At 43.1% G+C, this 19204-nt stretch overlaps 1 protein-coding gene across 5 annotated transcripts in view; it reads right to left on the bottom strand.

Moving 5' to 3' along the window:
• Positions 1-19204, bottom strand: part of kif26ab (kinesin family member 26Ab) — a 79813-nt gene that overhangs the window by 17216 nt on the left and 43393 nt on the right. The window contains exon 1 of one of the 5 annotated variants that reach the window (XM_015034194.1): positions 16676-16825. The exons of 3 other annotated variants lie outside the window; for them this stretch is intronic. In XM_015034194.1, the coding sequence (XP_014889680.1) occupies positions 16676-16755 (80 nt within the window). In that variant the 5' untranslated portion in view covers positions 16756-16825. Of the gene's footprint in view, positions 1-2432; positions 3257-16675; positions 16826-19204 lie in introns of those variants that run through there. One more of the 5 variants, XM_015034195.1, reaches the window with a different exon arrangement.

Here is a 19204-nt window from a genome sequence, read left to right as displayed (position 1 = left end):
ATAGGTACATCCAGTTTAACTGCAGAGCTTTTTCACACACACAGTGTAATATCTCCTCCCGTCCTAAAAGGTTATTACAATACTTACAAAAATAGTCTTTTTGGAGGTAAATATGTGATACAGTATTTTTGTTTTACTACATTTAACTGCATTTGTAGATTTTTATTAACAAAGAGAGAGAAAGCTATCAAACTTTGATTTGTTTTTAAGAAAATAGAGAAGTTAATGTTGTAAAATCCTTAAATCGACATCAGAACCAAGTAAAATTGGTAACAGGAGGTCAGAGCTTTACAAAATCGCTGTTCAGAAATTTGCCACATTCCTGATTTTTGAGCATCTGATAGGTGAACAAGTTTATGGACACCTGGCGATTCTGCTATGTTGACTCCAACCGTGAGAAAAAGGTATCGAACTCATTTCTGCTTTGCAGCTCATGGAAAAGAACCAGCATATTTTTCTGAAGGGATTTAATGCATTGCCCCTATCAGCTAAAGCTCATCAGCCAACATTTCAATGTTGGCATATAAAGCACGCCTCCCAGGAAGATCCGATGAACTCAAGTGGTCTTAAGCAGTCAGATTTCAGAGAATGTCTGGGAGGACAAAGAAGTGATTGTTTAACATGAAGGAACAAGTAGCTCAATTTAGTATATAGGATTGAAAAAAAGGAACAATAAACTAGCTTGAGCTAGTTAACGATGTTCAGGTATACCGAGGTTTAAAAAAGTTACATTTTCAAAACCACTATTGATTCCGTCACACTGTTCTTACGCCTAAGCTGATTTATCTGAGATAAAACAGCAAATCGTTAGCCTAATAGCATAATTGCCTAAGGAGTTAGTGTGATAGATAACATTTCGCAAGATATTATATGGAGGACAGTGTGATGTAGACTTTCCCCTCCCTCACCTATTGCCTTATATTGTCCGTCAGAAAGAAGAATATTCCACTTTTGTCTCACTTACAATAAAGACAAAATTTTCTGTTCTGAAACATTTCTGGTCACAAGAAACAGACAACCATGAAGAAATGAGCACCAGGCATCACTTTCATCCTAAGCTAGACTAATTAATGAGCTAATATAATTGAACTAATGCAGATAATAGCATCTTCTTAAAAACAGATGCCATTATAAATTTAAAAATTAATTTTAGATTATTTCGGCATTGTGCAATTCTTTCATTTTGTGTTGGATTCAAAACCTTAAGGACATTTTTTTTTTCTTTTATGAATTACAGCAGGTCAGGCCATAAAGACAGCCAGACATTGATCTAGGCCAAGAAACGCCTGACCGGTGCACTCCTAGATTTTAGAGGCAGCACTCTTAAAAAAAAGGAAAGGCAGTGATCAAAATGAAATAAAACTACACGTCTCCAAGTCAGCAGGAGTTCCTCAGCATCCAGTCTCAGCCCATTACTCCTCTTCTGGGCTCCTCTGGACAAAACTGGGTGGTCTGCTGCCAAAAACCTCACCATGTTCCCATTCCTGTCTGCCTGTAGTGACAATCTAACCCCCCCAATCTCAACTACTCCCCTCTTCACTGTAACACCCCCTACAGCGACAGCCGAAGAGCACAATCATGGAACACGCTGCTGGCTGATGGAATAATTATTGCATCCAAGAAGGCTGCAGGAGAAGCGTCTCCCTGGGGAGCTGCCTATGTGCGATAGCATGCGAGACGGATCATGTGACTGAAAAAAAAAAAAAATGAATAAAGACTAGATGGAAGAGATGGATGTGAGCCAGAAAAAAAGGGAAGGCGAAACTACGCCGGAGTCCACGTGGCTGCATGCTGCAGCATGCATGGGTATACATGTGGGAGGTTTCTGCGACACATTCATTCAAGAGAAACCCATCCGTCTGTCTCTCTCGCCCCATTCTGTCGTTTCTCTTCCAGCAGCAGAATAAATCAAATGTGAGCCTAAGACACTGCACAGGAAAAAGGGCACCAAAATGATTTGTAACTGTCCTGACCACAGAGGGGCGGTTACATCCCAAAGCCGAGAGGGTAACCTTGAAGTTTAATTGATGCTGCACAATGACAGTCGGTGCGCAGGTGTGCTCATGAATGAAAGCAGAGACAGATTCACATCCACATTTTGAGATTAATTAACCGCTTCTTTGCCTCTCTGCCTCTCCCGTCTTCCTATCTTTGCCTCTCTTCGCCTCACCCAACTATGCCAACTATGAACAGGAAAAAGGTGGCGAGAAGCGGCTCAGATGTCATCTGCCCACAACAGCTTATCCACCTGTTCACTCTCAATCTCCATGCAAGTAAAGCTGTTTCCACACACAACTTGCTCCAACTTCTCAAAGCAGAATGTCACCCTGAATAAACCAATACCTGAGATCTCTCAATTTTCTTTTCAAAGTATATTTATTTACATTTGCTTAACATGCACCAGTGAGAATGTGCTGCAGCCATGTACTTACAGCTCTTTCCAATCCATCATCTAGTTTATGCTCATAGTCAAAAAACAGACAACTGATTCAGATCAACTTTGAGGTCCGTGTCTGTGCCGTCACTGTTCTCCATTATTTGCACATTTGCTACGCCAGCGCAGTCGCCAAGAACACGGCGAGGAGGAGGGGGGTTGCTCACTAGTCAGGGCACGGGGCTCCTTCCTACTCCGATCGCAATCATTGAGGTTCCGCTTGATTTCACAGAGGTTTGTAAGGCGCCAGAGGGGTGGAGGGCGGACGATCGGGATGAGGCGTGGGCGTCATAGTAACTAAATGGAACAAGCGGCAGGTGGGGCAGAGATGAGGTGGGCAGGAGGGATGACCGCTCTGCAAGAAAAAGTAGGATAGGTGCAACGGTGAGAGAGGTGCGTGAAATCCAGAGAGTTTCCAAAGAGGAAGCAAGAGAGGTGGAGCACCCGTTTAAAAAAACATCCCCAACTCTCTTCCACATGAAAAAGTTCTGCACCACTTCACGGTCTTAAAAAAACAGCTTGAAGCAGTTCAGTTCCCCTCTCCGTTTCTTCATCCAAGTCTTCTCTCGTGCCACAAGCTGCACTGTTTCCTGTCATGGAGTTAATCCCACACGCTCTGTCTGCTGAGTGCGGCTGAACGTCCCGACGGTCTTCCCCACAGCCAGAAGGACTGGAAGGGATTCTCCACTCCTGGCTCGGCTTTGAGAGAAGAAGGAGAATTCCTGCTCTTGTTCCACCTCTTGGTCCTTCTCCTGCTATCGGAGAAATTCTGGCAGCTGTCCTGCCGTGTCCTTCTTTCCCTCCCTCTCTCTGTCTCACATACACACATGCAATCCCTCCTCCTTCCTCTCCCTCTCCCCTTTTTCCCTCAGCCCAGCCCCTTCTCCCTCCGACTGCCAGACGAGGTGTCAGCGCTCGATTGCTGGGTGCTTGCGGCGCAATTTGCCAGCACTCTTTTTCTCCCTATACCCGCACGCATACACACACATGTATGCACCTCAAAACACGTCACATGAATACTTAATGCATACAGGAGCCCTCTCTTCTTTTAGGGTCCCACACTTCAAACAGATTTGGTTAGTATGCCTACAGTGCATGCATGCATGAACCCCAGTGTGCACACATGCTTCTTTTTTTTTTTTCCAGCACTTTTGTGATTCGCTGTCATTGTTGAAGGATGTAATTAGCCAGAAGAGTGAGGGTCTTATTAATCAAAAGTAAGAGACACGCAGATAAGCGAGGATATACTTAAGAGAGATGGATTGCTCGAATGAGTGATGCTGGGACTCAATTGGCAAGCTCTGGGAAGGTAAAAATACCAGAGCAGAGGAAACAGAAGAAGACAAGAGACAATGAGCAGTTGACACACTAGGAAAGCGGATTTATGCTGGCCAGTAAGAGGGAGTGCAGACAGTCAATGGTCAAGGGTAAAAAGGGGAATGAAAGCATGTGAGTGGGTGAGCGCCGGGGTGAGAGTACCCTGTATTCCCTGGGCTGCCAATTTACCAGTAAGCCCTCTCAGCCCCCCCTCCCCGAATACAGCCAGTGTTGTTTGAAAGACTGCCGCGTTGGCTGCAGAGAGCCCACTACAACACATCGGCAAACAGAGTGGGTGTGAGACTAGCCAGATGAAAGTACATTCAGCACAAAGCTCTCTCTGACTCTCCTTCTGACACACTGCCCCACATATGAACTCAGCTGGATTAAACTTTAAAAGAATAAGAAGGGAAAAATAAAACCAGAACTCCGTACAAATCTGAGGATCCCTGTTAAATAATGAAGCTGTTTGATATATCACGTAACCTTTACAGTCGTCTCTGCAACAACACGCTTAGCTCTGCTGTTCCAAATTACATCAGCTGAAAGTGTATTGTTTGAGAAGTGAAAGGTCTGGTGCATTCTTCAAAGAAAATGCTGGTTTTGATATTAGAGCTGCTCAATTATGGAAATAAATTACAGTTAACTGTCATGGCTACTCACTGAGTTTGAAAAAATAACATTTACTGCACATCATGAACATTTTTACTTATTTTCATTCATGTTTTTTCCATGAATTCCATGTTTTGCCATTTTTTTCTGCCTAAAGCAAATCTAATCACAGGGCTAATATAGTCACTTCAGCTCCTGTTGCTTGCTAACACAAACAGCAGTCATGTGGCAACTCAATGCATCTTGGGTTAAGGTAAATTACTAAAATTCAAACTGAGGAAGAGAATGAAAATTAAAGGATGACTGAGGAAGATGAGCAGTAGCTCAACAAACCAGTGCGACCAACAAACCCTATTTGTTAGGTCACATCCAAACAAAAGGCATTGTCACACTGCTTCCCAGCATGCCATCTGTGCCTGTAGTTCTAAACCACATTGGTTTGCATGTGTTCCCAGTTTGAGTACAGTGAGCATAATGGGATGAAGGGTGTGGCGTTCAGTGTTCAGGTGCATTGACGTTTTCCCATGCTGTAACCATCTCATTTTTTTTCCCCCCATAATTGATGCTCTGATAATTAAATGCCAATGTTTTATGAGTGTTCCCAAATGTTGAGATAATTATTGTGACCTACTTTGAAAAGTTTCAGCTTCAGCAGTCCTAAGGTGAATAAATAGAGCACACACATAGAGTTGCCAAAGATTAGGTTATTCTGTTGTTCAAGTTGAAGTTTATTTTTAAAAATGGGACAGTCTGAACATTTACATTAACATTCATGAGATTATAGCCATGTGGATAATTTCCATCTCTAGTCCCATGTGTTGCTTGTTCATCCCTACAATATTCAAGCAGCAGTTGGGTAAATGCTGAATCAGGTAACACACAGGAACATTTTGGCAGCTTAGCTCAGCTGTGGAATCTGCAGGAAGGGTTTTCTGAAGTACGTTTTCCCTGAGGCCGTGTATCATCCTACGCCATTGAAATGCAAGGCAGATATACATTAATGTGATACAGCATTGTTCGTTTCACAAGGTACTCCTCAGTCAGAAGTCAGGCAAAGCGTGGCCATCAAATTTAATTAACAACATTGTTTTGTCAGTCACTTTGTTTTAATGGTTGTTTGGAGATTTGATTAACGGCTCAGCCTACGTTGGCATTGGTCACTCTGACAGAGGTGCCTCATTAGTCCCATTCCCCACCGCCATCCCCCTTAGTGTCCTCTCACATGTTATACATCACAAGGGCATTAAAAGAAGGAACAGTCACAGTCAGAACTGTCCTGATCGCCGTTCAGCTCAATCACTGTCTCCTTTATGAACAGACCTCAGGGACAGATAATGACTGCAATATATATAAATGAGCCAGAGCAAGACAGATGTAAAATTAAGCACCTTTTTAAAAGAATAGGTCTACTGGTGGCTTTTTTTTTTTCTTTCCGAGGAAGAAAAGCCAGATTTTGTCCTCACCTATAGAGCGAGAGGAGGAGGAGCAGGAGGTCAATGACTGCAGAGAAAAAAGCATAGATGGGCTGTGTTTGCCTCCAGCTTTCAAAGCTTCACGTTGGCTTGCTGTCAATAATCACCCCAGCCTTTTTCTTCAAGCTTTGTCAAACTGGCTGGAGAAATTTCCCTACCCCACAGAATAATTTGCTGGCACACCCATCATTTTCATTGTGCAAAATTATCTCCGTTCCCCTGACCATCTATACAGCTTCTCGGGTAGCTTCGTTCTGCAGCTAATTAACATGTTGCAGGCATTTCCTATTCTTGACATTTTGTTTCTGTGATTCCCAGCTTTAATTCTCCCTCCATGCACAAGATAAGGCTGCTGTGGCTATTCATGCGGGGATCAGATCACTGGATATGATATCATACTGCTTCATCCTCGACTGCCCCTCCCGCTCCACAGTCTGCAAGTCTCCCACTGTTGCTGATTAGTAGCCCGGCACTGCTGTTCATGAATGGAGATACATGAATGATAATGACTACGGCACAAAGAGCCAGGCACATTCACTCTCAGAAACACTGAACATTTATCCTGGACTCAGTAGTGCTGGCATTTGTGAGATGTCTTTTTGTTCAAAAAGCGGCGCATCTTGAAAGCGTTGCTCCACGCCAAACCCAAAATGCCATATCAGCAGTTGGTCACGACTGAGTGAGCTGGACTTGTGTTGCTTTATCAGGTGGGGTGCTATGTTGTTGCATGGAAAGATAATCATTACCAAACCTCCCTAGAGCTAAAATTGACTGTCTTGTTGATGGGCTGCCCTCGACACGATCAAACAGCTCTCTGCCCCTGAGGTGTGGGCGAACAGCATAAATCACCAAACTGTGAGAGAAACACAGACTTCAGATAAAGCGAGCACACCACGCTAATCTTCAGATAGGCACCGCTGCACGGGTTTATGCTTTACCAAATTTGGGGAGGATTAAGGCAAATCTGGATCTCTGCATCGTCCTCGTTGGTTGTGATCCCCATCGCCCCACCACCCCCACCACTACAGCCTGATCCAGCTATCACAGAGCCTTAGGGGTAATTAAGCGGCCATGACATCAGCCTGTGAGCACACAAATTCAGACAAGAGGAGATGATGTCATACACTTAACAGCTACTCCTGGCAGAATAAATAGCCCATCTAGAGAGGATTTACTTGTAAGTCCAGGATGCCAATTGCTCTACTTGAGATAAACAGTTTTTCATCTATAATAGTTGCTTTTTACTTTGAGAGAAAACTCTGCTAGTTTGATGGCAATTTGTATATAAATATGGTGCTGGAAAGGAGCTTTCTGACTTTCAAGATTTGCATCAGTGTAATAAGTGAATTTGTTCTATTCTTTTCTGATTATAGAACATAAACTACTTGTGAAATAAGGAAATAGTCAGAATTTCATGGAGAATTTCTCAAATTTATTCACATAAATAATTACATCTAGAAATAGTCTTATAATTTGTGTGTAAGAAATTTGGCCAAAATGTAAGTCAAAAATCAGAGGAATACCAGGAAATAAGTTTTAATGAAGAACTCAAAACATCTTAAAAAAAAACAAAAAAAAAACAGGGAGGAACAAACAAGGAGCCAAGGATTAAAAAGAGCTTAATAAACATGAGGTAAACAGAAAGAGCCAGCGAGGATTGAGCGAAGGAGAGGTGGTTAAAAACTAAAGTTTGGTTGCTGGAACGATGTAACAGGGTGCACTATAATTACATGTTATAGTGTCAGTTTTAAACTCTCATCGTTGTGGATAGCGTTCCTGCATCTTCCATCTTATAATAAACTTATTTTTTCATGGTTCAGGGATTTTTCTGAAATATCCAATTGAATTTTCTATCAGAGGTTGATTGTTTGGTCAGATTAGGTTTCCATTCATCCTACACAAGCATCAGATTTGGTTATCTTATGCGTAAAGAAGGCTAACATTAAACTTATGGAGTCCCACTGACTTCCACCTTGTTGAAACAGCATGATTTATGCTTAAAAACAAGATAATTTCCTAGAAACCAACAAATATGATGCCAGAAGCTTGTTGATTGCCACATATATGCAATGTTTCATCAAATATCCGTAAATGCTTGAGTCTGAATTTGAACCCTGCTCATCAAATGATTATTTTTAAGATTCATTTATGTTTTCTTTGTTGCATCATATCATCCCGAAACAGTATTAGTGCGAGTGCATCATTAGAAATTAAAAGACATTAAAATAACAGTCATGAAGGAGTCTTACTGGAACTGCATTTGAATTATAGTGGCTCTAAAAGCTCGGACAGGTCTCATAATTTCCTCTAACTTCTTTTGGTACCTGTCTCAGAGCGCAGCTTAGGTCTTTATTCATTAAAGAACTAATTAAATATGCACATCTATGTTACACATTAGCTATAAAAGGGGTGATACCAAAGGGACAGGCTGTCTAGTGCATGACAAACCTAATCTTGTCCTCTTGTGTGGCTCAGACATTTAGTCAGGTAATGAGCCCATCTCTTTTCTAAAATCTCCCTGCAATCAAGGGGCTCTTGGTGTAAACATTCATTTAGTTTTTTTCTCACGTCCTCTTTCCTATCCTAAGATGCTTGAAACTACTGCCTGGCGCTTCAGCCCTGTGAAAACCCTTGGAATGTGGCTAAAAAAGGATAATTGAAGAAAAAAAAAGTGCAATCCCCTTCTTAAAAACAGAAAAAAACCAACAAAGGCTACTACCGGGAGATGCTGGAACAGATTCTCGCTCCGTTCACTGGAGTTTTCTTATCATTCAGATACAGATTAGCTTTGGCCAAATCGGAGATCTTTCCAGACATTTTGAAAAAAAAAAAAACTTTTTTCTTTTTTTTTTTTTTTTTTTGGCAAGCTTCTCTGGCTGTCTGTTGAGTCTTATCAGTCCAAAAGATCTGTAGCTTCCAAATGACTGGAAGCTCGCTTTCTGCTGTTTGGCAGCTGTAACGGCCGTCTGAAGGTTCTTCTCTTCTGTGTCAGGAGCCCTTTACAGGAAATACACAGACAGCTACAGGCTAAGATTAATGGTCTTTCTATAAATCCTTAGAAATAGATAAACGCATCCCAACAAAACTAGACACCGATAAATGGGATGTCCATTTTGCTGAGCAATATCCGGCCTGGTGTGCTCCAAGCACGTTGGACCAAGCCTTCTGGAAAGGCTCTTTGTTTCAACAAGGTGTTCAGCAAGCCTTTTGTCCCTGCACAGTGTCTGACCTTGCGCACAGAGAATCAAATGGTACATTATTTGTGTGCCGACTGCTGTCAGCCCAAGGCTGCTCACACATCTTTGCTGCACCAGTCTCTAGCCAATTAGGTAAGGCCAAATGCATTCATGTAACATCTGTGAACACAATGTGTTGTCGCGTCAGAAAAGATTCCCAACAAAGCCTGGCATTGCCTTCTGCAACTGACTTGTCGTATCTGAATCACTTTGCGTCGTCAAGGAGCGCTGCTATCAGAATAAAGCAGCAAAACCCTGCAAATAAAATTCCTATTTTTGCCAGCGGGTTGTAAACCTGTTCTGTCACAGTCTGCTTTTCAAAGAGGACTGTGGACTGAGGTGGAAAACGGGACATTAGAGCATCCTCTGGAGGATAGCTAGAATAGCAGGGGGTCATTAGAAACAAATGGGAAGGAAGGGCCTGTCACTGATAAACGTTGAAGTAGGCAGTGCAAAGGTACGGCTGGGATTAAAAAATGAATTAGGGGGAACGGACATTAAGAGAAAGATGCAGAGGAAACAGAATAAGACAGCATGAAAGGAAGCAGCAGGGTGTAAAGCCAAGTCCTCTCTTCGATCAGTGAGCCTGGCTCCGTGCCAATGAAGCGCTGTCCACGAGGAGGTAAATCATTTTCTGCCTGAGAAAAAAACTGGGGAGAGGAAAAAAAAAAAGATTGCTGGGACTATGCCACAGCCAGCTTGGAATTGCTTTATTCCCAGAGATGGGAATCCCCAGTCGGCCAAGAATAAATGGAACAGTTGGTGACAAAAAGTGAAAAAACTCATCAATATTCAAGAAAGTCTGGTTTGGTGCTACAGTATATCAGTGTAAACAGAAATGCAAGCATTGGCAAGTAGCAACAGCTTAGTGTATTTTGTACATATTTGGATGTAAAGTACCCTGGCAACATGATGCGTACAGCAACAGTATTCACACCACTTTACTTCTACCATGTTAAATTCCCAGGCTTGGATATATTTCTGAGCCATTTTATGTCACAGACCAAAACAAAGTAGCACATATGTGTGCACATTTGCATAATGCTGTGTACTCTGATTCCCTTAAATACAGTGTAATGTAGCAGTCACCAGCAGAACTAGACTTAATTAGTAAATCTAGTTCACTTGTGTGTTATTTATTCTTGGGATGAATCTGAGTGTTCTGTGAAGGTCTCAGCAAAGTGCTGTGTGTAAGGAGTAAACACCGTACTGCACCCTGCACACCAGGTCCAGGTGAAACATGGAGGTGGCAGCATCATGCCGTGGGAAGATGGTAATTATGAGGTATGAGGTGGGAAAACCATGTACACAAATTTGCACTGTGTTGGCCTGTCACATAAAATCTCTGGAAAATACATTGAGCATTGTGGAGAAATAAGAGCTCTTGAACTGCAAACATATGTTTGCTTTTAAAATCAGAGTTATGTGTCTGTGCTAGACAGGCTGACTCATTTGTGATGGATAAGAAAATATTATGGTCCCTAATCGCATAGAAACGAGGTAATTTTTTAAAACTTCTTTCCTGAAACTGACTGCATCACTACACACCCTGCACCCATTGACTGAGTCACACACCCACTTATCTGTCACATTCCCACACTGAAAAGCTATTAAGACGTCTCGCCAAAAGGGGGCTTATGGATGGCTTAAGACAAGCACAGGAAGGAAATATGTGGGTATAATTCCATTCACCGTTCACTTTATTGTTCTTTCCAGCATTCAGGATCTCATCTTCCTAATGTGGCTTTAACTGGCCACGAAGGACTGAACAAAGCACTGCGCTTTGACTTGGCAGGACCTTTTGTATGTCGATGAGATAAGCTTACAAATTTAGCATCTATAGAGGAAAAGAGCCAAAGGGTATTTGCAACAGGAGACAGAAGTGTGAATGAAGATTAGCAGCGACAGACTACCTGCAGCACTAAAATACTCAGCTGTTGCCTCAATTTTTATTTATTTATTTTTTTTCCCGGCAGTTGAAAGTGAAAATTTTGGAGGTAAATATGGTTTTCAGCTGATAGGTGACACATGATGATGAAGATATGCTCCTGCCATCTTCACAGACGGCAGTCTCCCCACCTCTGGCATGCTGACGAAGATTAACAGCTGCTTTCATCTCTCTGTTTTTTTGGGGGGTTTTTTGCATTTTCTCCGTGCTCCTGAGACATTGCTCCTGGTATTCTGCTGAACACTCCTCTCCACGGCTGCGGGGAGGTTGGAACAGCTTCATATCCTTCACACACATGTTGAACTCCAGTTTACCCATCATCCCACCCACATCTTCCCTCAGAAACCTCCCTAGAACCTCAGGCGGTTTTACTCAGGGCACACAAAAAAATGTCTTGGCACTCACCTCAAGTCATCACAGGCTGAATGATGTTTCCTGTCTTGAAACAACATCAACTGGAAGCAGGATATTGCAGACAAAAGACTAGAGAGGGTGATTCACATGAGACAATTCTTCAATCAAATATATTGTCCTTTAATTTAATTCATAACACAACTTAAGACCTTGATGAGCACAGGATTGACAGGCAAAGGGGTAAAAGTCAGCTTACTTCTGCTCCACTTCCCCGCTTCATTAATCACTTTCTGCCAGCGGAAGACACCTAGCGATTATTTATTTGCACTTCTCCGCACAGAGGCTATCACAACAAACAGGCCCACAGGCAGCTAAGAACATTTGGGGGTGATTAATCAGCGCACTGACGGGACAGACAGAACGCGTTGGGGGAGGGGATTTTCAACACGTGCTCTTAATCTTTTATCTATATTCCAGCCAACAGGCAACCCAATGAAAACTATACAGAGGTTCGACCGAAACGAACTGTACAGTCACGCTGATAGCCACGATAGTAGGTGCAGGTGTGCTGCATGAAAAAAGATGGGTCTAGATAAAAGATGGGGCGTCAGGGTTCAATATACGCAAGGTGGAATCAATGGAATGGAGTGTTACCAGATTCTCATGGTGTGATAACCTCGATGCCAACAGTAAAAAAACACATAAAGATTTCAAGCATGTATTTGTGCAAATTTTGAAGACTGTGATTGGAAGCTCTTAAAATTAGAATATAATGTAATCTCAGCCTACTTGCCACAAGGAGAGAAGGCCACATGAGGTCACTGCTACTATACAAGGATGCTTAAAACACCGAGTATGTTAATAGAAAAATAAGTGGAAGGAAAAAGTGGAGCGGAAAAATCTACACAAAACACAAATAACTGCAAAAAACTCTACGTACTTCAAGAGCCACCATACACATGAGCTACAAACTGTCTGCTCCTTATGTTCGGTTACTCCTGAACTAAGACAGCATCTTACCAGAGCTAAATTTAAAAAAAATAAAATAAAAAAAAAAAAAACTATTGCCACTATTGCACAATGATCCAAATTCAACAAGTATTATGTTAATGTACAGGTAAAATTTGACTTTCTCTTTGAATTAAAGTCTGGAGGAAAAGTTCAGAGGCACAACTTCTACGCTGTTTGAGGTCCAGTGTGAAGTTTCTCCAGTCACTGATGATTTGAGGACCCATGTTATCTGCGGGTCCACTGTGGTTTATCAAGTCCAAAGTCAATGTAACCCAATAGGACTTGTTACATACCCACGCTATAAGAAGTGCCAATATATGCTTTAATCATCATGGTATCACTGTGATTGAATGGGCAGTAAACTAGCCTGGCCTAAACCTCATTGAGAATACCTGGAGTATTTTCAGCAGGACTCTGAGAGGCACCGTAGCCAATAATACAGAAGTTAAAGGCCACTAATGAAGAAACCTGGGCTTCCTTAATACCTGTAGCAGTAACTGTTTAAAACCTCTGTCTATCTTGGTACGGGTTAGTGGCCTAATGTAATCCTGATCTTGAAGAAATGTGTTTGCAGATGTCTCATTCAAATCAAGCATTTCATCCTCCATCACATATCCGTAAAGCCAACAAGCGCACACAGGGAGCCACAACTGGTGTGTGTGCAGAAAGAGATTTTAAAAAACCCTGCAGCTGGTTCTCACATACAAGGTCATGAACTGATTGCAGGTAATAATCCTTTCTGTTCAAGACAATGAATGTGGTGACACAAACAGCAGGGATAAACTCCCTTTGTAGCTTTTAATTTTATGGCGAGACGTCGAAACATTGGGAGACACAAAAACACATTTTTGCATTTCCCTTCAAAGATGTGCAAAGTGGTGGATATACGGAATAAAATCTGCATTAGTCACTATGTTTCCTCTGTGTCTGTACCTCAATTCGTATTAATTACATTAATTTAGAGAGAGGTCAAAGGTTAATTTGTACATTCCCAGGTAATAATATATGTCAACACACCAATGTGTGTTGCAGCAGCCTCATTAGTCCCATCATTTCTTAGTTTGAGTCCCCCACATTTGCCTGTTTCAACCCTTCTGCAGCAACACCAGCAATGGATGGAGATTAAAAAAAGCAGCAATCACAACTAAACGGTCTGGCTTTGGAGGATGGTGAGACAAAAGCTAAATCGCCTGTCCTAACAATCGCCAACCCTCAGTGGTAATCACATCACCTGACTATCAAAAGACCAGCACAACCAGTTAACATTCAGCAGAATAAGGTCCTGCAAACGTCCGTCTCTCAAAAAATAAAGTGCATGTGTTTGGGGAAATCAACTTGCAACTGGTGATTAGGCAGATATTAGTAGTTCCTATTGAAAGGAAGGGCATGGCACAGCTGAGCACTGAGGAGCAGCGGTGCCTGAGACGCCCCAGCAGGAGACACCTTTGTTTATCCAGATTGGAGTACATAAAGGCAGCTCACAGGAGATCATGAGCCTCTTTTCCACAACTGCCCACAATAAGGTCATAAACTTCCACAGCACAGTTTATCTGCCAGTCTTTCTATTTTCACTCTTACGCTGTCTGAGCCACAACATGAAAGCAACTACTCCTAATGACGAAGATAATAGACTCCATTTGCATGACACCTTTCACTGAGGGGCACTAAAGAGGTTTCAATGGCATCCTTGAGCCCCCACAGTCATGACACATAATATCCATTCCACGGGCTGGGAGTAAGAGAAATACTCATGATAGCTAAACGCTAATGTACTGATCATGGAGCCCCGTGGGTAGCCATCAGGACTGTTATCCAGTTAGACAGGGAATGTTCGACGTGGGCAGGCAAACTGAGCCGGAAAGGGATTGATGTTCAGGGCACGGCCTCTCCTGCCCACATGCAGCTAATCGCACACAATTTAGCCTTTTTTACTGATGTCACCACAGTCCTGAGTGACAAAGGCAGCTCTGTGTCAGGTGACATACCTACAATAGATTGAGTTATGTTGGTGCCTGGAGTCAGATAAAAACTCAATTGAAGATCGGTTTACCATCAGTTGATGTACTGTACCTAAATCCTGCCACATTATGCTGACAACCATATTTTTTTGTCTGGAGACTGGTGTTTGTGAAGATTTTTAGCTATTTTTAGTGTTAGTGATGCACTTAAAAAATGAACAAAGAGGAAACACAGAATGTAAAAGTTCAGGTTGCGTGTGAGAGCAAGCCTTTCAGCAGACAACAGGAAGGCTGAATGGAGTGCAGCAAAGTTGTTCTGTTTTATCCTGTTTAGGTTTCAGTCTTATAGAAACATGGTATTTGTGGAAATATTGTCATATTTTAGAATATCTTAAGAGTTCAGATAAGGACACACAAAGACAGCTGGTTTATTCATGCTAGCTACCCTAACCTTGCTACTTGCAATTAAGACGCTAAGCTCAAAATCATCACCATCTTTTAGCCGATCACGGCAGGAAGGTAAAAATCAATTGTTTGATCCTTTTTTCTTTTAATTTGCTTAAAGAGAAATCAGAATCGTAAAAGTCGGTTGTAGCCTAATGAAGCTGGTGACTGTATATGGCCACAAAACTCTGATCAGTGCATCTCTAATCGCAACAGAAAATAAATCTCTGCCACTAATTTCTGTTTGTGTAATGAAACTGTCAGGTTTAGACAGCAGTGCTGTCCCTGCTCCCCACAGGTCTCCACACATGTGGACCCAGGGTGAGAGCAAAGGCTTGTGTCAGCACTTCAGCTCTTTGTTTGTCATCCCCACATTCACTGACTGCTTCAGGCCATGTGAGTGGGCCAGACACACTTCCTGACTCAGGGGATTTACTTAGTGGAACAAGGGAATTGGGACAAAATATCCCTCTGTTATCAGCGTGATAAAACTTCTGCTATTCTTCCTTTCTAGTTATGTAGATTTTCATAATGCCAGGGACAAGTGATTCTGATCCGGCAGTCATAACAGAGCCCAACCCCCGAGGCTGCGAGCGCCGCATCACCAGGACACACACTTTTGAAAGAAGCCTTTTAAATCAAACACGCTCAATAGAAATTTCCAACTAAATCACATTTCTAAAACAAACTGTCCACAGCCTGCTGCCAATCAAAACAAATCCTGAGAGTTTCAGCTGCCTTTCCTGTAAACCGAACACAGAATTCACATCAAAATCTCTCATGAATTATTCAACATGCACTTCTCTGCTGCGTACAATTTGTACAGGTGTGCCCCAAGACTAACGTGATCTTTTTCATCCAAAGGCTCAATACTGTAAATGGGGTTCTGCAGATTTCTCATGATAACATTCAATATTTTTCCAGACCCAGATTTTCAAAGCAAAACACAAATAGAGATGGATGGATGTTAAACGTTTAGACTTTAAGTTAAAAAAAAAAAAAAAATCTGGAAATGAAAAAATTTGAATCCGTCACTAAAAACGGATACAGATATTTACAGTACAGTATGATTTTGAATCAGCGATGCAACTTTTTGCTGCATGCGGGTGAATAAAAAAGTGCAGATCCCTTAGGCTGCAGGGCCGAGCTCAACCTTCATCAACACCTCAGCCTTGACGAAACCCGACAGGTCTTGGATGAATTCACACCTGGCATTTTCTGCGGGTTCCAGCCTTTTCGCTGCCTCAGCTGGTGCAGCCAATGTTAGCTGCCGCACAGAAGGAACCATTAGTCCCATCAGCCCGATTATGACAGGGAAAAAAGCCAGCTGGTGTTTTATCCACCAGCAAACAAAGACAAATACCAGCTCAGCCATCCTTGCTCCCACTCAATACTTGTGATGAGCCACTTGCCGCCGTGGGCATGTGTTACTCAGATTCAGCAGATTGATATGAGTCAATTCTCATTTGTCAGTCTCCAGAGGTACGCACAGTATTAACATCTTCTGCCCCGTTGTGGCCGTTTCCTCAGAAAAACAGAGCCTGGATTTCTGCTGTATGTAATACAGCTACATACCATACAGTGTGCTTTTCACTCCCTCTCTCTTGGTGGAGGAATCCATCTCGCCGCGGCTTGACAACAAAACTATTAGCCCCTCACCTCGAGGGAGCACACAGTCCAACTCCAGCAGCACAAAACTGCACATTCCACAGAGCAAAAAGAAAGAAAGAAAAAAAAAAGAGTGTGACACACAAGGAAAGATAGATCGGGAGAGAGAGGAAAGAGAGAGAAAAACAGCTCGCAGGGCAGATTCAAGCCAACAAACACACACAGGAAGGCTCTAACACGTCCAGGTGAGCTCAGTTTTCACTGTGTGCAACATAACTTACTTGACTCCCATGGCAGTGAATCCAATATTCTTCTCCACAGACGCAGACCTCCCTCTCCTGACGCTTTCAGAGAGGAGCATCAGTCTAAGCTCAACTTCTGAATGACAGCATTTATAAGCACATTCATCCCAGGCAGCGACTGGCCTGCTCTGAGTCTGTATCCCCCGGCTATGTGGGCCAGACCAACTGCGCTCAGCAGACCCCTGTGCTCCCTGTAATCTATTCTGTCTGTTTGTCACCGCCTAAGATCCCTGCTGTCAATCACAGCGCAGCAATCCAAACACAGTCGTGCCCTGCTTTGTCTGTCCCTAGAGTCCCTGCCCCGATCCCCCCCCCCCCACCTGTTAGAGAATAAAACCACTGCATTTCCTGAAGCTCCAGATGTTTGTCTGTTCCCAGGCTTACACTATGTCTGACCTCAGAGTGTCTGTCTGCCTGCAAGGTGGTCGGCCTAAGTGGAGGGCATTTCCTGTTCCAGTAGGAGCCACAGCTCAACCACCATGCACAACCATGGCTGTGTTTCCATTGATCATAAAATTGCTCAAATTGAAATTACAAAAATAAACACAGTTAATGGAAGCACGCCAGTACGAAAAACCCGTGTTTTTTGGACAAAATGCTTTTGCATTAGGATGAAGTGATTTTTCAGTCGTATCAAAATTGGTGTATTTCACAAAACCGCTATTTCACATTACGCCTGTTTCCTGTGCTCATTTGCAGGAACTGGCCTCGTTGGTTAATGCGCAGCTGGCTGCACAAGAGATCTCACAGCGTCACTCAGTTCACCAAAAATTTTATTTATCATTCAAAAGTGTTGAATCCATTGCTCTTATAAAATTGCCGACTACAATTTCTCCGAAATGCCACATATTTAAGTAGCCACTGCCTCGTTATGAGAAGCTTGTCGCTCCAACGCCGGCATTAGGATGCCGACATCTCCTCTGTTTGTTGCAGTCTGACCTTTCTCTGAGGTCAGGCTGCCATTATAAGGTGGGCATTCTGCTCCCTGCAGGTTGGGTCCTACATATTCCTTCTGGCCCGACATCGTCTCGGAGAGTGTCACTGGGGTGCCGTTACTGCCACGATCCAACCTCAGATAAGCGGAAGACAATGGGTGGATAGATGGATTGATGCACATTGTGTTTGCATCATTGCCCCCTTTAAAAACAAACAGGATGAACTCTGTTGACTTCATTTCCAACTCCTAAGCTCACATGAATAGACAATAGACTTTAGTAAGTAATCCAACATGTGTTTTTCAGGCACTTGTGACCCTGCAGTGCCTCCACTTTCCAACGTGTGGGACTCATTGAAAAGATGCGCCGCCCCCCCCACCCCGACAAAATTACAGTTCACTGGACGTGAGTGGGCTATTGCAACTTCCTAATTCCCCACTCCACTTTTGAAAGAAAAATTAGTCACATTTTACTCCCACGAGCTAATCACATGTTTCTATGGTTACTCCAAGCAGCCTGGGGGATGAAGGGCAGAGTGTGTCGCTGACACAAAGGCAGTGTCTTGTGTGTGCAAGGCTAAATGGACCTGCTGCCATAATTACAGGAGGATTCCTGCGCAATCACAGTCATTACTACACAAACACTCACCTGGGCAGCAGCTGCAAAACAGCGATGGGTGACCATAAAACCACTTCCTCCTGACGCTACACTCCCCCGGCCCCCCCAGGGTTGCATTCCAGCAAACAGCTGTTCGCCCTGCGTCTGCAGCAGCCCACCTGCCTTTAGTGTGCCACCTTAATCTCAGTGGCCCTCTGAGTCATTTTATTCTTTACCTCTTTATGTCATCAGAGTAAGTAAATCAGCCATCCCTAGGGTTGGACCATGGCAAGGAAACAAAGTGATAAATGGACTCACCACGTCCTCCAAAAACCCATAAACAAGGGAGTATCAATAAACCACGAAAACGGTCTAATCCTGCTGTGTAGATGTGAGCCTGCTGATCTAACGGGGCTGCAAATTGAGCAGAGGAACCCCCAGAGGCGCCGTGCACCCAAAAATCCCACGAGCCCAGCTTTTGTAGCAAACACAGCATCACAATCAGCAGGTGTTGATGGGACAGCGATGTGGGTGGAGGAACCTGCGAAGCAGCAGTTAGCTCCACCATCTCGCCCCTGCTGAGAGCCCCCCCTGTTTTCATTACACAACACTGTGTCAATACACTAATCATATGCTCCGTCACAAGGCAATCAGTGGCTAACGTGCAACTCAGCCGAACGCCGGCTCTAAATTCATTACCCCCTCCCCACCTCTGTAACACACACAATGAGATGCGGACACACGCTCCACCCAGTCAGAGCTCGACCCCGGACTCATCCCATCTCCCTGCGACTTTATAGTTAGAATAATTGCCAACTGGCCATTATTGACCCAGAGGTAATCCTCGCTTCTGAGTATATTTTCTGCATTTATGAATAAAAGGAAGACAAAGGAGAGGAGTGGCAATTATTACAAAAAAAATAGTAAAATATTCACTTAATGCATGAAGCATGAAGACAGAGGAGCACAGCAGACA

The sequence above is a fragment of the Poecilia latipinna genome, unplaced genomic scaffold (assembly GCF_001443285.1).
Source record: "Poecilia latipinna isolate Pla-1442-1.1 unplaced genomic scaffold, P_latipinna-1.0 Scaffold290, whole genome shotgun sequence".
NCBI classification, from domain to species: Eukaryota; Metazoa; Chordata; class Actinopteri; order Cyprinodontiformes; family Poeciliidae; genus Poecilia; species Poecilia latipinna.
Note: the sequence above shows the minus strand (reverse complement) of the source record. Positions and strands in the feature narration are given on the sequence as shown.